Source organism: Salvelinus sp. IW2-2015, unplaced genomic scaffold (assembly GCF_002910315.2).
Source record: "Salvelinus sp. IW2-2015 unplaced genomic scaffold, ASM291031v2 Un_scaffold534, whole genome shotgun sequence".
NCBI lineage: Eukaryota > Metazoa > Chordata > Actinopteri > Salmoniformes > Salmonidae > Salvelinus > Salvelinus sp. IW2-2015.
In genome coordinates this window covers 95,912-115,396 of record NW_019942568.1, presented here as the reverse complement: position 1 = coordinate 115,396, position 19,485 = coordinate 95,912, and the positions used below count along the sequence as shown (strand labels likewise).

General features: G+C 42.4%; 1 protein-coding gene across 9 annotated transcripts in view; it reads left to right on the top strand.

Moving 5' to 3' along the window:
- LOC112068459 (pleckstrin homology domain-containing family A member 5) overlaps positions 1 to 19,485 on the top strand; it is a 131,562-nt gene that overhangs the window by 95,499 nt on the left and 16,578 nt on the right. For 7 of the 9 annotated variants that reach the window (XM_024135624.2, XM_024135623.2, XM_024135625.2 and 4 more), the window contains 8 exons: positions 4,484 to 4,546; positions 6,682 to 6,762; positions 7,193 to 7,342; positions 7,517 to 7,618; positions 8,264 to 8,419; positions 15,957 to 16,157; positions 16,851 to 16,968; positions 17,197 to 17,348. In XM_024135624.2, coding sequence (XP_023991392.1) covers positions 4,484 to 4,546; positions 6,682 to 6,762; positions 7,193 to 7,342; positions 7,517 to 7,618; positions 8,264 to 8,419; positions 15,957 to 16,157; positions 16,851 to 16,968; positions 17,197 to 17,348 — 1,023 coding nt within the window. The remainder of the gene's footprint in view (positions 1 to 4,483; positions 4,547 to 6,681; positions 6,763 to 7,192; positions 7,343 to 7,516; positions 7,619 to 8,263; positions 8,420 to 15,956; positions 16,158 to 16,850; positions 16,969 to 17,196; positions 17,349 to 19,485) is intronic. The other 2 variants (XM_070438162.1, XM_024135626.2) reach the window with 1 other exon arrangement.

Genomic DNA, 19,485 nt, shown 5'->3' with positions numbered 1-19,485 from the left:
CAGCCCAAATAAATGCTTCACAGAGTTCAAGTAACAGACACATCTCAACATCAACTGTTCAGAGGAGACTGTATGAATCAGGCCTTCATGGTTGAATTGCAGCAAAGAAACCAATAATAAAGGACACCAATAATAAGAAGAGACTTGCTTGGGCCAAGAAACGTGAGCAATGGACATTAGACCGGTGGACATTTATCCTTTGGTCTGGAGTCCAAATATGAGATTTCTGGTTCCAACCGCAGTGTCTTTGTGAGACACGATGTGGGTGAACAGATCTCCGCATGTGTAAGGGCTGTCGCTCTCCTCATCCTCGGACGAGGAGAGGAGAGAAGGATCATCAGACCAAAATGCAGCATTCGGGAAATAAGCCATCTTTTTATTTAACACGACGGCAACACGAAACAAAACACTTTCAAATAAACAAAACAAGAAAACGACGTTGACGAAACCTGAACAATAAACTTACATAACTAAACGTAAACTCACGGACAGGAAACAGACGACATCAAAAATAAACGAACAGCCAAACAGTCCCGTATGGTAACATACATTCGACGACACAGGAGACAATCACCCACAAACAAACAGTGAGAACACCCTACCTAAATATGACTCTTAATTAGAGGAGAACACAAAACACCTGCCTCTAATTAAGAGCCATACCAGGCAACCAAAACCAACATAGAAACAGATAACATAGACTGCCCACCCAAAACACATGCCCTGACCATAAACACCTACAAAAACAACATAAAACAGGTCAGGACCGTTACAGCATGTGTATTTCCCACCGTAAAGCATGGAGGAGGTGGTGTTATTTTGTGGGGGTACTTTTCTGGTGACACTGTCTGTGATTTATTTAGAATTCAAGGCACACTTAACCAGCATGGCTACCACAGCATTCTACAGCGATATGCCCCATCCCATCTGTTTTGGGCTCAACAGGACAATAACCCAACGCACCTACAGGCTGTGTAAGTTCTATTTTACCAAGAAGGAGAGTGATGGTGTGCTGCATCAGATGACCTGGCCTCCACATTCCCCCGACCTAAACCAAATTGAGATATTTTGGGATGAGTTGGACCGCAGAGTGAAGGCAAAGCAGCCAACAAGTGCTCAGCATGTGGGAATTCCTTCACGACTGTTGAAAAAGCATTCCAGGAGAAGCTGGTTGAGAGAATGCCTAGAGTGTGCAAAGCTGTCATCAAGGCAAGCATGGCTATTTGAAGAATCTCAAACATAAAATATATTTTGTTTTTTTAACACTTTTTTTTGGTTACCTCAAAAACGGAGCGGTAGAAATGTAACGTGTGTGCTGGGAGTCAGGAAGCAAGTTCAGGGTGTGAATAATTTAATCAATGAATGAAACATAATACAAAACAAGAAACACGAACAACACACAGACATGAAACTGAAACAATAACGCCTGGGGAATAAACCAAATTGAGTGACATATATAGGGAAGGTAATCAGGGAAGTGATGGAATCCAGGTGATTCTGAATATGCGCTGGTGCGAGTAACGATGGTGACAGGTGTGTGCCATAATGGGCAGCCTGGTGACCTAGAGCGCCGGAGAGGGAGTATACGTGACAAGAAAGGACTGTCAATACATACTGAACAGCTCACGTTATAGACAGAAGCGAGCTACATGGCAGACCAATCCAAACTCCTCCCGGGATGTCCAGCCCATATTTTATCTCAGCCAATCATGGCTAGTGGGGAGGTTCCTGGATTTTTCCATGGCTAAACCAACTTGGCTCGTAATTTAACAATTGTATTTGTATTTATGGATGAAATACAGGTTTGTTTTTGAGGCACATGAAAGTTCACATGTTCCAGAAGACATTTCTGCCAAAAAAAGCATTTTGATAAAAAATAAATGTTTATGTTGCTGCTCCTAGTGATGTGCGACATACGCCTAGTTTCCTTAAACAAGTCACATGTCATTGTTGTTCTGTTTTGATAGCATGAACTACTAGGGCTGACACTAATTTGTTATTTTAGACCTCCCTTGCTTGCTCCCTCGAGAGTGTAAAGTGGCCTATGTATTCATGCTTTCTAAATTACTATGCAGGTGGGTATTTGCAGGAGAAGCTGTTTTTTTGTGACGATTGCATGACGCTGCACACCACTTCTCTGCCACTTTTGTGAACACCTCGGAAAGTGTAAAACTACTGCTGTCTTCCTCTGTCCCCATATGTTGTCGCCATATCAGTACAGCGGTTGCTGCATATCCACTATCCACACCTGACTGTCAGAGAAAATACCCCCCCCCTCCCAGGCTAAAACTCCCTGTGATTTCAGAGAGCCTGCATGCTCCGTGTGGAATGTCACCAACATACCACCTGGTCCACATGCTTTCTTTGTGCTGTGGTGTGGTGCTAACAGAGAACTGTGTATGTGTGTGTGCGTGCTGTGGTGTGGTGCTGACAGAAAACTGTGTGTGTGTGTGTGGTGTGTGTGTAAGAGAGAAGGAGAAAGATTGCTGTTTGTCTGGACTGTCACAACTTCCGCCGAAGTTGGTCCCTCTCCTTGTTCGGGCGGCGTTCGGCGGTCGACGTCACCGGCCTTCTAGCCATCGCCGATGCACTTTTCATTTTCCATTTGTTTTGTCTTTGTCTTACACACCTGGTTTCACTCACCCAATTACTTGTTCATTATTTAACCCTCTGTTCCCCCATGTTTGTTTGTGAGTGATTGTTCGTTGTAAATCGGTCCGTTATTGTGGGCTCGCTATATTGGTTTGTATTTGTGTATTTTGAGTAAAGTACGTTGATTACTCATATCTGCTGTCCTGCGCCTGACTCTCTACACCAGCTACACACAGGACCATTACATGGACTGACTTATGTTAATGTTCAGTCACTGTCTCAAATAAACCAATCCTGTTTGGGGCATTTTATTTTTCTTAGCATTGTTAATATTATAGCTCTATTTGGCTCTCTATCTATATAATCTGTGGTCTGTGTGTCAGTTTGGGACACGTTTCATCTGTTCTGTTTTGTAACACTAACACTAGCCAAGACCACAGAGACTAGACAAACAGATTCCTCTGAAGACTTTATCTGTGGCAAAGGCCCAATCTGGGGTATGCCTGGGAGTAGGAGTGCGAGTATGTAGATTATGAAGAGTAGGGGTCCCAGCACATTGCCTTGGTGCACACCCTGTTATTTTGAATGAAAGATGCCGTTTGTCCTATTTATTCGAGAAGAATATCATAAATGCATATCACTTATGCCTATAATATCCCCTAGAGTCTATTGACGCACCAGTGTCTCAATCTTTTTTTATTCGATTTTTTTATTTAACCTTTATTTAACTAGGTAAGTCAGTTAAGAACAAATTCTTATTTACAATGACGGCCTATGAACAGTGGGTCAACTGCCTTGTTCAGGGGCAGAAAGACTGATTTTTACCTTGTCATCTCAGGGATTCAATCTAGCAACCTTTCGGTTACTGGCCCAAAGCTCTAACCACTAGGCAACCTGCCGCCCCTAATCTAAGTAACATAATAAATAAATAAAAACATCAAAATCAGTCAATTTAAGCTAAAGAGATCAGTTTTGCATGGGCTGCGTCTCAATCCCTCGCATCCGCCTATGTTAAATACTGTGTGTTAAAAAAACTAAAATATTTCCAGAGCTTTCTTATATGTCCTAGATATAGCACAGACACTTCCAAACCTGTTTCCTTATTATTATTTTTTTGACTGTCTTTTTTTTGTCATTTCTGAATGGTTTATTCAATTCATTTTTATGTGCTTTAGTAATAATGGCCAAATTCAGTATTTTATCAAATCATTTGCTGTATATTTTTTTTGATACTTTAGGAGGTGTCCTAAAATTCCAAATCAAATAGCTAAATGATCCATGGTATGACCTTCTTAAAACAATTGCATATGTCAGCTTAGAACCCCCCTCCCTCATAACGGCTTAGACTTTAAAGAAATAAGCGGTTACACTTGGCAAGCCAAGTAGCAGGGGATCATTTTTTGGAATTGCAGACTGACCTTTTAAAGTATGATGGTAGTTGGACAACAACCACCAGACATAGTTGGTGCCCTGACAGTCTGACAATGTAGTTGAGTAAGCACATAGTTGTACCTACCTTCTCATTGCGGTGCCCTCTATAACCACTGTATTCTGCTGAGGAAGACACATCCCTCTGGGTGTTGAATGCACCAGAAGCCTCAGAATAGACAGGCTGTTTAGACTAGACTGCCTGTTGTCCTGGTAGCTATCCGTCTTATGTTTGGTGGTTTTGTAAATGTAGATGTATCTGGTTCAATGAGAAATGACAAACCATTAGCACAATTGAATTCAATAAACTTTACTTATCCCAGAGGTGCAATTATTTCTGGCAGGCATAGGATACAGATTGAAAGACAATAACATACACTTAGTTAATACAACAGGTCATAATATGACCTTATGAAGCTGCATTAGTTCTGATTCTACTGTAACAGCATGTCCTTCTCTACAGATGAGCCCAGAGGAATACAGGGAACACTCCTGCATGTGCAGGCCCGAGGAAGTCGACATTGATGTAAGTCCAACACACTCATGTATGGCTACTGTGACAGATTTTCCTATGGGAAATACTGTGGACTGTCTTGGGTATGATAGTCTTAGGTATGGTGTAAGCAAGAAAAATATGGATCTCCTATAGTTAACTGGACTATATAATGTACACCATGTACAGCCTGTTCTGACCTTTCCCCTGTGTTGTGTTGACTCTGCAAAGATATACACAATATATACAAAAGTATGTGGACATCCCTTCAAATAAGTGGATTTGGCTATTTCAGCCACACCCATTGCTGACAGGTGTATAACATCAACACATGCAATCTCCATAGACAAACATTGGCAGTAGAATGGCCTTACTGAAGTGCTCAGTTACTTTCAACGTGGCACCGTCATAGAATGCCACCTTTCCAACAAGTCAGTTCGTCAAATTTCTGCCCTGCTGGTTTTTGAAGTGGAATCGTCTAGGAGCAACAACGGCACAGACGCAAAGTGGTAGGCCACACAAGCTCACAGAAGGGGAACGCCGAGTGCTGAAGCTTGTAGCGCGTAGAAATCATCTGTCCTCGGTTGCAACACTCACTAGAGAGTTCCAAACTGCCTCTGGAAGAAACTTCAGCACAAGAACTGTTTGTCGGGAGCTTCATCAAATGGGTTTCCATGGCCGAGCAGCCGCACACAAGCCTAAGATGGGGTGGCAGATAGCCTAGTGGTTAGAGCGTTGGACTAGTAACTGAAAGGTTGCAAGATTGAATCCCAGAGCTGACAAGGTAAAAATCTGTCGTTCGGCCCCTGAATAAGGCAGTTAATCCACTGTTCCTAGGCCTTCATTGAAAATAATAATTTGTTCTTAACAGACTTGCCTAGTTAAATAAAGGTAAATTAAACATTTAAAAAAGATCACCATGGGAAATGCCAATTGTCAGCTGGAGTGGTGTAAAGTTGTAAAGTTTGGTGGAGGAGGAATTAATGGTCTGGGCCTGTTTTTCATGGTTAGGGCTAGGCCCCTTGTGAAGGGAAATCTTAACGCTACAGCATACAATGACATTCTAGACAATTCTGTGCTTCAAACTTTGTGGCAACAGTTTGGGGATGGCCCTTTCCTGTTTCAGCATGACAATGCCCCCGTGCACAAAGCGAGGTCCATACGGAAATGGTTTGTCGAGATCGGTGTGGAAGAATTTGGCCTGCACAGAGCCCTGACCTCAGCCCAATCGAACACCTTTGGGATGAATTCGAACGCCAACTGCGAGCCAGGCCTAATCGTCCAACATCAGTGCCCGACCTCACTAATGCTCTTGTGGCTGAATGGAAGCAAGTCCCCGCAGCAAGGTGCCAAAATCTAGTAGAGCCTTCCCAGAAGAGTGGAGGCTGTTATAGCAGTAAAGGGGGGACTGACTCCATATTAATGCCAATGATTTTGGAATGAGATGTTCGACAAACACATTACTTTTTTCATATAGTGTACAGTATCTCATCTGATTGTTTCTGTTCTCCTCCAAATCCATCCAAAAAAACATCAAAATCAGTCAATTTAAGCTAAAGACATCAGTTTTGCATGGGCTGCGTTTCAATCTCTCGCATCCGCCTATGTTAAATACTGTGTGTTAAAAAAACTAAAATATTTCCAGAGCTTTCTTATATGTCCTAGATATAGCACAGACACTTCCAAACCTTTTTCCTTATTATTTTTTTTTTGACTGTCTTTTTTTTGTCATTTGTGAATGGTTTATTCAATTAATTTTTATGGGCTTTAGTAATAATGGCCAAATTCAGAATTTTATCAAATCATTTGCTGTATATTTTTTTTTATACTTTAGGAGCTGTCCTAAAATTCCAAATCAAATAGCTAAATGATGACCTTCTTAAAACAATTGCATATGTCAGCTTAGAACCCCCCTCACTCATAACGGCTTAGACTTTAAAGAAATAAGCGGTTACACTTGGCAAACCAAGTAGCAGGGATACCATTGTTTTTGGAATTTGCAGACTGACCTTTTAAAAGTATGATGGCAGTTGGACAACAACCACCAGACATAGTTGGTGCCCTGACAGTCTGACAATGCAGTTGATTAAGCACATAGTTGTACCTGCCTTCTCATTGCGGTGCCAGTGTACAGTATCTGATCTGATTGTTTCTGTTCTCCTCCTCAGGCCAAGCTGAGCAGGTTGTGGAAACAGGACAAGGTTGTCCGGACGCAGGAGGACAAGCTACAGCAGCTACACAGAGAGAAGGTAATGGATCTGTCTACAATACACCCTGCTGATGTGCTGTCTCCTCACCACTTACTTAACAAAGCCTAACACATGGAGTGGGCCCACTATAGAGGTGTCCTGACACTTTATGGCCCTGTAAAATCCATGTTGCGGATTGGATCACAGAATCCAGACATTGAAATGGAATTCAACAATATTTAAAAATGTATTGGACTTAGTAGGAAATCAACTAAATGTATTGAACTGATTAGAAAATGCTTTAATTTTCAGTGATTCGTATTTTCCCGCAACTTTCTGAAACGGCAAAGGAATGCCCGTCTGTATGTATGCCATGTGTGCATGTCTACACTTTGTGTAGCCGTTAGCGATGATGATAATAATAACCTTCTTCTGGTAGAGATGGAAAGGCTTTGTGTGTTGTTGTCTCTAATGGGGGTCCCCTCCACAGCATACCCTGGAGATGGCCCTGCTGTCGGCCAGTCAGGAGATAGAGATGAGCTTTGAAAACCCAGCCACTGTACACGGTGTCATCCAGCAGAGTGAAGTGCTACAGAGTGGCCTGCTTAGTACCTGTAGAGAGCTATTCAGAGTTAACACTGTGAGTATATGTATACACTACATGCAGATACACGCGCGCGCGCGCACACACACACACACACACACACACACACACACACACACACACACACACACACACACACACACACTGCGTGCCTGAGAGAAGAGTCTGTATGATTTTAAGCAATGTCATTGCCTCTCTTCCTCTCCCCAGGAGTTGGAGCGGTCATGGAGGAAGTATGAGAAGATGGAGAGAGACGTCTCATTGGCCAAGAACAACCTGCTGGAGCAACTAGAGGCACTGGGAAGCCCTCAGGTACACAACAACAACCACCATTAACCCCTGCATTACTCTGCCTTACTCTGTGGGAGTATGCAGATTATGAAGAGTAGGGGTCCCAGCACAGAGCCCTGGGGCACACCCCGTGTGACTTTGAGAGTGTTGGAGGGGTACCTATTGAGATTGATGAATGGTTTCTTATTTAGTGAGGTAGGATCAGATCCGTCCAGCCGTGCATCCATCCCTTCATCCATCCATCCATCCATCCATTCATTCCTCTCAATCTCTCACTCCCTCTCAATTTCTCCCCCATCCTGTAGCTGATAGAAGTGTTATAACAAATAAATCTGTAAATCAGAGCCCAGAGCCCAGATTCATTAATACAGCCTTAGTGCCCTTCATAGACACACACAGGCATGTCATCAGCAGGGAGTGGCTCATTATCTGCTCCTCTCTTTTCTTATCCCTCAGCCACAAGGCTAATAAAAGGTCTCACTTGTATAGGAGCATTGTCAGCCTTACTCTCTCCCCTCTCTCTCTCTCTCATTAACTTTTATCATCTCCTATTCTTTTAATTTCAAACTATGTTTATCTTTCTGTTCAACTGTTATAGTTATTTTATAGTCTGTGTGTGTGTTCAGACAGAGCCACTCTTTTTACATGTATCTCTCTCTCTGTCAGACGGAGCCCCCCAGCCAGCAGCATGTCCACATCCAGAAGGAGCTGTGGAGGATCCAGGACGTGATGGAAGCCGTCAGCAAGAACAAGGCCCAGAGGAGCTCAGACACACAGGGATACTATGGTTCCACGCCCATCTCCAACAAACACAAGAGTGAAGTGAGGAGCACACATGTACTGTGTGTACAAAACATAAAAAAACACCTGCTCTTTCCATGACATAGATTGACCATGTGAATCCAAGTGAAAGCTGTGATCCCTTATTGGTGTTACCTGCTAATTCTTAGGGCTAGGCGTCCCACCAGCGGCACAGTTGTCGACAACTTCCGGTGAAATAGGAGGGCGGGCAATTCAAATAAATAATAATACAAATAATGGATATTAAACATCTAGGTACATACAAGTGTCTTATATCAGTTAAAAGCTTACATTCTTGTTAATCTAACTGCATTGTCCGATTTACAATAGGCTTTACAGCGAAAGCATGCCATGCGATTGTTTGAGGACGGCGCCCCACATCAAAATGTTATTCCACCAGCACAGGCTTCGTAAAATCACAAATAGCGATTAAATATTCACTTACTTTTTGAAAATCTTCCTCTGATTTACAATTCAAAGGGTCCCAGCTACAACATGCATGGTCATTTTGTTAGATAAAATCCTTCTTTATATCCCAAAAAGTCTGTTTAGTTGGCGCCATCGTTTTGAGTAATCCACTTGCTCAAGAAAGGAATCCTAAAAGCTAAACTTTGTTAAATCACGTCAAAATATGTTTCTATTTAATCCTCAGGTACCCTAAAATGTAATTAAACTATAATATTTCATACGGAAAGAAGTATGTTCAATAGGAAAGTAAAATTAGCAGGTGCATGTCCTCTTCGTCGTGGGTGCACAGACTGATTTCCAACTCTGACTCCCAGTACCAAAACTCAACATTTTTCCTCGTTTTCTGAAGAAACAAGCCTGAAACCTTGAACAAAGACTGTTGACATCTAGTAAAAGCCATAGGAATTGCAATCTGGGAGTTGGAATTACTTTTCAATATAAGAGCATGGGCTCTCAAATTTTTCTACCTACCATATCTATTGTGTTATAGTCTCATACATTATTTTAAAATTTCTATGAACTTCAAAGTGTTTTCTATCCAATGGTACCAATTATATGCATATCCTGGCTTCTGGGCCTGAGTAACAGGCAGTTTACTTTGGGTTTGTCTATCAGACAGGTTGTGGAGAAAAATAGACCCTAGCCTGAAGAAGATGTATTAAATCCACTTAAAATCAGTGTAGATTAACTTCTTATGGCAGCAATCCCGTTAACCTTTCRAGCCCCGGCGTTCCGCTAGTGGAACTCCTCCCACATTCCACTGAAAAGGCAGAGCGCGAAATTCAAAAAATATTTTTGGGAAATATTTAACTTTCACACATTAACAAGTCCAATACAGCAAATGAAAGATACACATCTTGTGAATCCAGTCAACATATCCGATTTTTAAAATGTTTTACAGCGAAAACACCACATATATTTATGTTAGCTCACCACCAAATACAAAAAAGGACAGACATTTTTCACAGCACAGGTAGCATGCACGAAACCAACCAAACTAACCAAGAACCAACCAAACTAACCAAGAAACAACTTCATCAGATGACAGTCCTATAACATGTTACACAATAAATCTATGTTTTGTTCGAAAAATGTGCATATTTGWGGTATAAATCAGTTTTACATTGCAGCTACKATCACAGCTACCACCAAAAATAGCACCGAAGCAGCCAGAGTAATTATAGAGACCAACGTGAAATACCTAAATACTCATCATAAAACATTTCTGAAAAATACATGGTGTACAGCAAATTAAAGACAAACATCTTGTGAATCCAGACAATATTTCCGATTTTTTAAGTGTTTTACAGCGAAAACACAATATAGCATTATATTAGCTTACTACAATAGCCTACCACACAACCGCATTCATTCATCAAGGCACGTTAGCGATAGCAATAGGCACGTTAGCGTTAGCGAATAAACCAGCAAAATATATTAATTTTCACTAACCTTCATAAACCTTCCTCAGATGACAGTCCTATAACATCAGGTTATACATACACTTATGTTTTGTTCGAAAATGTGCATATTTAGAGCTGAAATCAGTGGTTATACATTGTGCTAACGTAGCATCTTTTTCCCAGAATGTGCGGATATTTCTATTAGACTCTCACCTATTCTGACCAAATAACTATTCATAAACATTACAAAAAAATACATGATGTATAGGAAATGATAGATACACTAGTTCTTAATGCAATCGCAGTGTTAGAATTCTAAAAATAACTTCATTATGACATAAGGCTTACGTTATGGCGAGATAGTGCCCAAAACCTGGGNCATTATGCTAACGTAGCATCTTTTTCCCAGAATGTGCGGATATTTCTATTAGACTCTCACCTATTCTGACCAAATAGCTATTCATAAACATTACAAAAAAAATACATGTTGTATAGGAAATGATAGATACACTAGTTCTTAATGCAATCGCAGTGTTAGAATTCTAAAAATATCTTCATTACGACATAAGGCTTATGTTATAGCGAGAGAGTGGACAAAACCTGGGCGCAAAACTACTAGTACACAGTTCGACAGATATATGAAATAGCATCACAAAATGGGTCCTACGTTTGGTGATCTTCCATCAGAATGTTGTACAAGGGGTCCTTTGTCCAGAACAGTCGTTGTTTGGATTTAGAACATCGTTTTTCCCTCTTGAATTAGCAAGCACACTGGCCAAGTGGCGCGAAGCTCTCCTTCGTCAACAAACACAGACAACGCAACACGCCTAACGTCCCGAAAAAATTTCAATAATCTAATAAAACTATATTGAAAAAACATACTTTACGATGATATTGTGACATGTATCAAATAAAATCAAAGCCGGAGATAGTAGTCGCCTATAACGACAGCTTTTCAGAAGGCAATTCCAGGTCCATCTTCGCGCTTTCCAGAAAACAGGAAATGGATGACTCGTCGTGCCAAGAGGATTTATTCCACCTCAGACCAAGATAAACACTTCATTTCTTCTCTCATTTCCTCTTGACATCTAGGGGAAGATGTATGACGTGCATGTATACTCATACGTATCATGCCCATTTATAGGCAGGCCCTTGAACAGAGCATCGATTTCAGACTTTCCACTTCCTGGTCAGAAAGTGTGCTGCCAAATGAGTTCTGTTTTACTCACAGACAAAATTCAAACGGTTTTAGAAACTAGAGAGTGTTTTCTATCCAATAGTAATAATAATATGCATATTGTACGAGCAAGAATTGAGTACGAGGCCGTTTAAATTGGGCACGATTTCCCCCCAAAGTGAAAACAGCGCCCTCTGTCCTCAACAGGTTAATGTGTTAGGTTCTTATTTTTCAGAGTAAATGACTAACTGACACTAGAGAAGCTTTAACTTCTTGGCGCTACGGATCCCGTTACCGGGATAATTTTCCTAAACAACCACTGAATTGCAGAGCGCCAAATTCAAAAATAATCCCAAAAATATTTATAACCATGGAATCACAAGGGAAATATACCAAAACACAGTTTAGGTTGTTGTTAATCCACCTATCGTGTCAGATTTTGAAAATATGCTTTACAGTGAAAGCAATCCAAGCGTTTGTGAGTGTATCAGTCAATGCTAGAACAGTTAGCCTTATATTAGCTTGGTCACGAAAGTCAGAAAAGCAATAAAATGAATCGCTTACCTTTGATAATCTTCGGATGTTTGCACTCACGAGACTCCCAGTTACACAATAAATGTTATTTTTGTTCGATAAATATTAGTTTTATAACAAAAAAAACGCCATTTGGGTTGCGCGTTATGGTCAGAAAACCACATGCTCGTTCCGGTCCTGAAAGGCAGAAGAAAATTCCAAAAAGTATCAGATTCAAAAAATAATACAAAAAATATTTATAATCATGCAATCACAAGTGAAATATACCAAAACATAGTTTAGCTTGTTGTTAATCCACCTATCGTGTCAGATTTTGAAAATATGCTTTACAGCGAAAGCAATCCAAGCGTTGGTGAGTATCAGTCAATGCAAGAACAGTTAGCCTTAAATTAGCTTGGTCACGAAAGTCAGAAAAGCAATAAAATAAATCGCTTACCTTTGATAATCTTCGGATGTTTGTACTCACGAGACTCCCAGTTACACAATAAATGTTATTTTTGTTCGATAAATATTACTTTTATAACAAAAATACGCCATTTGGGTTGCGCGTTATGTTCAGAAAACCACAGCCTCGTTCCGTTCCTGAAAGGCAGACAAATTCCAAAAAGTATCCGTAATGTTCGTAGAAACATGTCAAACGTTTTTTATAATCAATCCTCAGGTTATTTTTAACATACATAATCGATAATATTTCAACCGGACGGTAACCTATTCAATAAAAGAGAGAAAAAAAATGTCTAGCTACCCCTCTCGCGCGCAGGAACTAATCAAAGGACACCTGACTCGTTTTGAGAAATCTCGCTCATTTTTCAACATAAAAGCCTGAAACTATGTCTAAAGCCTGGTCACAGCCTGAGGAAGCCATTGGAAAATGAATCTGGTTGATACGCCTTTAAATGGAGGAGGGGCAGGCAACAGAACAGAGATTTATTTTAAAAGAAGCACTTCCGGGTTGGATTTCCTCAGGTTTTCGCCTGCAGAATCAGTTTTGTTATACTCAGACAATATTTTGACAGTTTTGGAAACTTTGGGGTGTTTTCTATCCTAATCTGTAAATGATATGCATATTCTACAATCTGGGCCTGAGAAATAGTCCGTTTACGTTGGGAACGTTATTAAAAATAAAATAAAAATTCTGGCCCCTAGCGTCAAGAAGTTAACCAAGTTTAATCATCCCCAAAGGTTCTGTACAGCTGTGACCAGACAGCAAAACATTTCAGACATCACAATTTATATACATCCCACTTAAGACACTCCTCTTTCTCTCCAATCCTTACATTTTATGGCTCTACAGGAAGCTAATAAAGAGGGTAACAGGATTCCAAACATGTATTACTCTCTTAAGAGAATCTTTGTCCTCACCTTCTGACCTCAACCCTCTTTCATTTAATACACAGATGTCCATCTGTATTCCCTATATCAACCCCTTGCTCTCCTCTCCTCCATCAAACACATTCCAAAGCCTTCTGTCTTTCTTCAGAGAACCATTAACTTCTAACATAAACCCAGTTTCTTTCATTTCCTATCATTAATTTAATATCTCAATGTTCAAAGTTTAGCCGATTCCAACAAATGGGATGAGGCATGGTTGTGTATTTGTGCCAGGGTGAATAGGCAAGAAAATGATTTAAGTGCCTTTGAACGGGGTATGGTAGTAGGTGCCAGGCACACCGGTTTGAGTGTGTCAAGAACTGCAACGCTGCTGGGTTTTTCACTGTCAACAGTCTCCCATGTGTATAAAGAAATGGTCCACCACCCAAATGACATCCAGCCAACTTGACACAACTGTGGGACGCAATGAAGTTAACATCTCTGTGGGAATGCTTTCGACACCTTGTAGAGCAGGGATCATCAGCTAGATTCAGCCACGAGACAATTTTTTTATTGAGCTGATGATCGGGGGGCCGGAACATACACTGCTCAAAAAAATAAAGGGAACACTTAAACAACACAATGTAACTCGAAGTCAATCACACTTCTGTGAAATCAAACTGTCCACTTAGGAAGCAACACTGATTGACAATAAATTTCACATGCTGTTGTGCAAATGGAATAGACAAAAGGTGAAATTATAGGCAATTAGCAAGACACCCCCAATAAAGGAGTGATTCTGCAGGTGGTGACCACAGACCACTTCTCAGTTCCTATGCTTCCTGGCTGATGTTTTGGTCACTTTTGAATGCTGGCGGTGCTTTCACTCTAGTGGTAGCATGAGACGGAGTCTACAACCCACACAAGTGGCTCAGGTAGTGCAGCTCATCCAGGATGCGAGCTGTGGCAAGAAGGTTTGCTGTGTCTGTCAGCGTAGTGTCCAGAGCATGGAGGTACTACCAGGAGACAGGCCAATACATCAGGAGACGTGGAGGAGGCCGTAGGAGGGCAACAACCCAGCAGCAGGACCACTACCTCCTCCTTTGTGCAAGAAGGAGCACTGCCAGAGCCCTGCAAAATGACCTCCAGCAGGCCACAAATGTGCATGTGTCTGCTCAAACGGTCAGAAACAGACTCCATGAGGGTGGTATGAGGGGCCCGACGTCCACAGGTGGGGGTTGGCTTACAGCCAACACCGTGCAGGACGTTTGGCATTTGCCAGAGAACACCAAGATTGGCAAATTCGCCACTGGCGCCCTGTGTTCTTCAAGATGAAAGCAGGTTCACACTGAGCACGTGACAGACGTGACAGAGTCTGGAGACGCCGTGGAGAACGTTCTGCTGCCTGCAACATCCTCCAGCATGACCGGTTTGGCGGTGGGTCAGTCATGGTGTGGGGTGGCATTTCTTTGTGGGGCCGCACAGCCCTCCATGTGCTCACCAGAGGTAGCCTGACTGCCATTAGGTACCGAGATAAGATCCTCAGAGCCCTTGTGAGACCATATGCTGACACATGCACATTAGTGTAAATGTCAGTGTAAATGTCAACACTGCACTGTCATGTGCAGTGTAAGTCAGTGACCTTATCCTTGGGTGATGTACTGTGACTCTTTATAACGAGATCGGAGGTCCTGTCCAAACCAGCAACTCTACCATAAAGGCCTAATTGGCAGTGTTGCAGATATGGTTGTTCTTCTGGATGTTCTCCCATCTCCACAGAGGAACTCTAGAACTCTGTCAGAGTGACCATTAGGTTCTTGGTCATCTCCCTGGCCATGGTCCTTCTCCCCCTATTGCTCAGTTTGTCCGGCGGCCAGCTCTAGGAAGAGTCTTGGTGGTTCCAAACTTCTTCCATTTAAGAATGATGGAGGCCACTGTTTTCTTGGGGACCTTCAATGCTGCAGACATTTTTTGGTACCCTTCCCCAGATGTGTGCCTTGACACAATCCTGTCTCGGAGCTCTACGGACTCCGGACAATTCCTTCGGCCTCATGGCTTGGTTTTTGCTCTGACAACTCTGGGACCTTATATAGACAGGTGTGTGCCTTTCCAACTCATGTCCAATCAATTGAATTGACCACAGGTGGACTCCAATCAAGTTGTAGAAACATCTTAAGGATGATCAATGGAAACAGGATGCACCTGAGCTCAATTTCGAGTCTCATAGCAAAGGGTAATGTAAATAAGGTATTTCAAAAAACATTTTCACTTTGTCATGATGGGGTATCGTGTGTAGATGGATGAGGACATTAAAAAAATATATATTTTAGAATAAGGCTGTAACGTTAACAAATTGTGGAAAAGGGGAAGGGGTCTGAATACTTTCCGAATGCACTGTGAGTATTTATATCATTTTAAGTGATGTTGCTGAGCGCTGCCATGTTGAACAGCTCTCTCTTGTGAACAAGATATCTCAAACCGGTTTGAGTCCAGCCTGTCAGCTTCTGACACCGATGGGTTGTGGAAGTCCTGTGGGAGTGAAAAAGTTAGTCCTGTCACAGGTTTTTGTTCATGTGTATGATGTGTACCTGTCATAACAATAACAAAATTGATCACACAAAAATTAGTACATCCTGTATAAATAAAGGTTAAATAACATCTCCAGGAGGAGGAGTTGGAAGTGGAGAACCTCTCAGCTCCCCCGTGGCCACCCTTACCCCAGGCCTACGAGCCGAACCAGCCCAACCTCCCTGCTTTACCCCCCCTGCCCTCTCCGGTTACCACCATCTGGCGACCGTCACAGCCACCACATCGGGGTCCCGAGGATAGGGAACGGAAAGCCGGCCAGAGGAACGGAACACACAGCGTAAGCTGTTGATCTCTGACTTATGTCATTACCCATGCTGGGCTGTCATCAGACATGATCACATTGATCCCGCTCTTGTTTTTTTTCAGTGTCATTTTGGTGCTTATTTTTTGATAATTTTCAATATTCCTCATCATAAGGACCAATATGTTTATGAAGTTCCTTCATCCGCTTGCTTTGTGAATCATCCAGATGTCGCCTCTTTCCATTTCATTATTTAAATATTATTTTGGTGGACTTATTATTATTTTGGGATTCTTTTGAGTTTTCCCTCAAACTTTACTCGTCATAAATGTGGATGTATTTTTTGGTTCTTTTTATTTTCTTCATAAGAGGCTTCATCAGCTTTCTTTGTGAATCATTCACATTTCTTTGTTTTATTTTGTTGATTAGTTTGTCATTTGGGAGGTTATTTCAGTTAACTACACTGATTTTGTTTATATTGTTTGGTTGGTTGGTTTGTCGTCCTCTCATTTCTCATTTTGAGCTTTGTGATTTATGAACACATTATTGTCCATTTCTTTAGTAGATCATGGAAATATATCCTTTTGATTTTGAGCTTGTCAGCATGTCTTTATTGTGAATAAATCATTTCTTCACCCATCTCTTCTGATGTCAGTGCGTGTACTGATCTTTCACCTGTCATGTATCTCTATGTACTGACTGATCTCTCTCTCTCACGTCCCCCTGTAGGGTCCAGACTACAGGCTGTATAAGAGTGAACCAGAGCTCACCACTGTAGCTGAGGTGGATGAGACCAACGGAGAGGACAGATCTGAACAGTCTGACAGAGACCCCTCTGACACCAAAGGTACATGGTAGAAAACACTCCCAAATGGAATGAAAACGGGAGGGACTATTTTACCTTGTCCAATTAGATTTTAAAAATTTACCGGATGCCCTAATGAACACGACCCTGGATAGAGGTGCTACTCTGTTAGCTGCATTACTAAACTATTAGCAGAACTAGCTTCACCTTTCAGAAGCTGTATGAGCTCAGATGTGTTACATAACTTTTATATTTCTGTTCTCCCTCCAGGATTGTCATACCCCGTTGGCATCGTTCCCCCCAGAACCAAATCTCCCGTTGGCATCGTTCCCCCCAGAACCAAATCTCCAATAATACCAGATTCTTCCACCATTGCGTCCTGCGTCACGCTGAGGAAGGGCATGAGGCCAGACCCACACATGGTGAGTGCCACTGTGTGTGTGTGTGTGTGTGTGTGTGTATGGCCATGATCAGCTGTAGTTACCCAGAGGAAGGCAGGAGGCCAGACCCACGCATGGCGAGTGTGTCTGAGATGTATGGAACTAATCAATATACCTAGTTAAGGAGTTGGATATTAATCATATCTAAGTAGAATTGAAGTGAACGGTTAAGTGGGTGATATTAGGCTACATTTACATTTAAGTCATTTAGCAGACGCTCTTATCCAGAGCGACTTACAAATTGGTGCATTCACCTTATGATATCCAGTGGAACAACCACTTTACAATAGTGCATCTAACTCTTTTAAGGGGGGGGTTTAGAAGGATTACTTTATCCTATCCTAGGTATTCCTTAAAGAGGTGGGGTTTCAGGTGTCTCCGGAAGGTGGTGATTGACTCCGCTGCACTGGCGTCGTGAGGGAGTTTGTTCCACCATTGGGGTGCCAGAGCAGCGAACAGTTTTGACTGGGCTGAGCGGGAACTGTACTTCCTCAGAGGTAGGGAGGCGAGCAGGCCAGAGGTGGATGAACGCAGTGCCCTTGTTTGGGTGTAGGGCCTGATCAGAGCCTGAAGGTACGGAGGTGCCGTTCCCCTCACAGCTCCGTAGGCAAGCACCATGGTCTTGTAGCGGATGCGAGCTTCAACTGGAAGCCAGTGGAGAGAGCGGAGGAGCGGGGTGACGTGAGGCTAAGCGTTAAGGTTAGGCATAGGGTTAACAATCCACAATCCAGAACCATTCAATATCTTCCAGCTGTACATACACTGTCTATAGTTTATTTGGCCCAATGTCATTGCTCACTCTGCAGGCAGCCTGTTAGTGATAACAACCATTGGAATTCATGATGGATCATTAGTGTGTAGAGTGGCAAAATGGCCACCACGACTTCAGTATCTACTCTACAGCCTTTACAGTGGTGGAAACATTTCATAGTGGCTTTGTTTGTGTCGTTTTTTGTTGATGTGGAGGAGGGCAGGGTGCAGAGCGATCCCCTAATATTGTGGTCTAGGGTGTGACACACACACTGTGGCTAGGGTGGGTCGGTGACTCATGCTTTCCTACAGGACTGGAATCAAATATAGCAAACCTTGATTTATACACACAGTTATAAGTACCAAAGGCCTCCACAGCTCCACTTAAAACGACTCACCATGTTATTAGGATAGTCAGGGATGGCTGTGGATACCTTTTGTGCGGAGTGTGTGCCCACTTCACTGGTGTGCCAGCTGTGTTAGTATCAGGGCTCAAAACTGCTACCAAACTACTCGCATAAGCTACCCTTTTACTTGGCAGTGTGACATCAGTAAAAAATGTTGGGCTGGTCATGTTCGTTTTTGCTTCACAATTAGCTTTTTTTATTATCAAAATCTGTTACAACGTCCTCCCGGGTGGCGCAGTGATCTAAGGCACTGTATCTGTGCCACCAGAGACTCTGGGTTCGAGCCCAGGCTCTGTCGCAGCCGGCCGCGACCGGGAGGTCCATGGGGCGACGCACAATTGGCCTAGCGTCGTCCGGGTTAGGGAGGGTTTGGCCGGTAGGGATATCCTTGTCTCATCGCGCACTAGCGACTCCTGTGGCGGGCCGGGCGCAGTGCATGCTGATCTAGGTGTACGGTGTTTCCTCCGACACATTGGTGCGGCTGGCTTCCGGGTTGGATGCGCGCTGTGTTAAGAAGCAGTGTGGCTTGGTTGGGTTGTGTTTCGGAGGACGCATGGCTCTCGACCTTCGTCTCTCCTGAGCCCGTACGGGAGTTGTAGCGATGAGACAAGACAGTAACTACTAACAATTGGATACCACAAAATTGGGGAGAAAAAGGGGAGAAAATAAATTAATAAATTTTTTAAATATAAAAAAATGTGTTACAACTGCAATGGGTATGCAACAATGGGTATACAAACCAGGTATTCAAAAAGTTTAGTCTGAAGTTTTGGTTGAATCTTTGCAATGCACAATGACGATTTCGAAAGGCTTTCCCAAAAAAACCTTCACATTTAAATGTTGACTGCAAATTAGACCTACCTGGCAGAATGATATCATCATGACTTGTATCAATTGCCGGGCATTTGTTTTGCGAACTCTGCCATCACATGTACCCTACACAGTACACCCATATTGCAAGC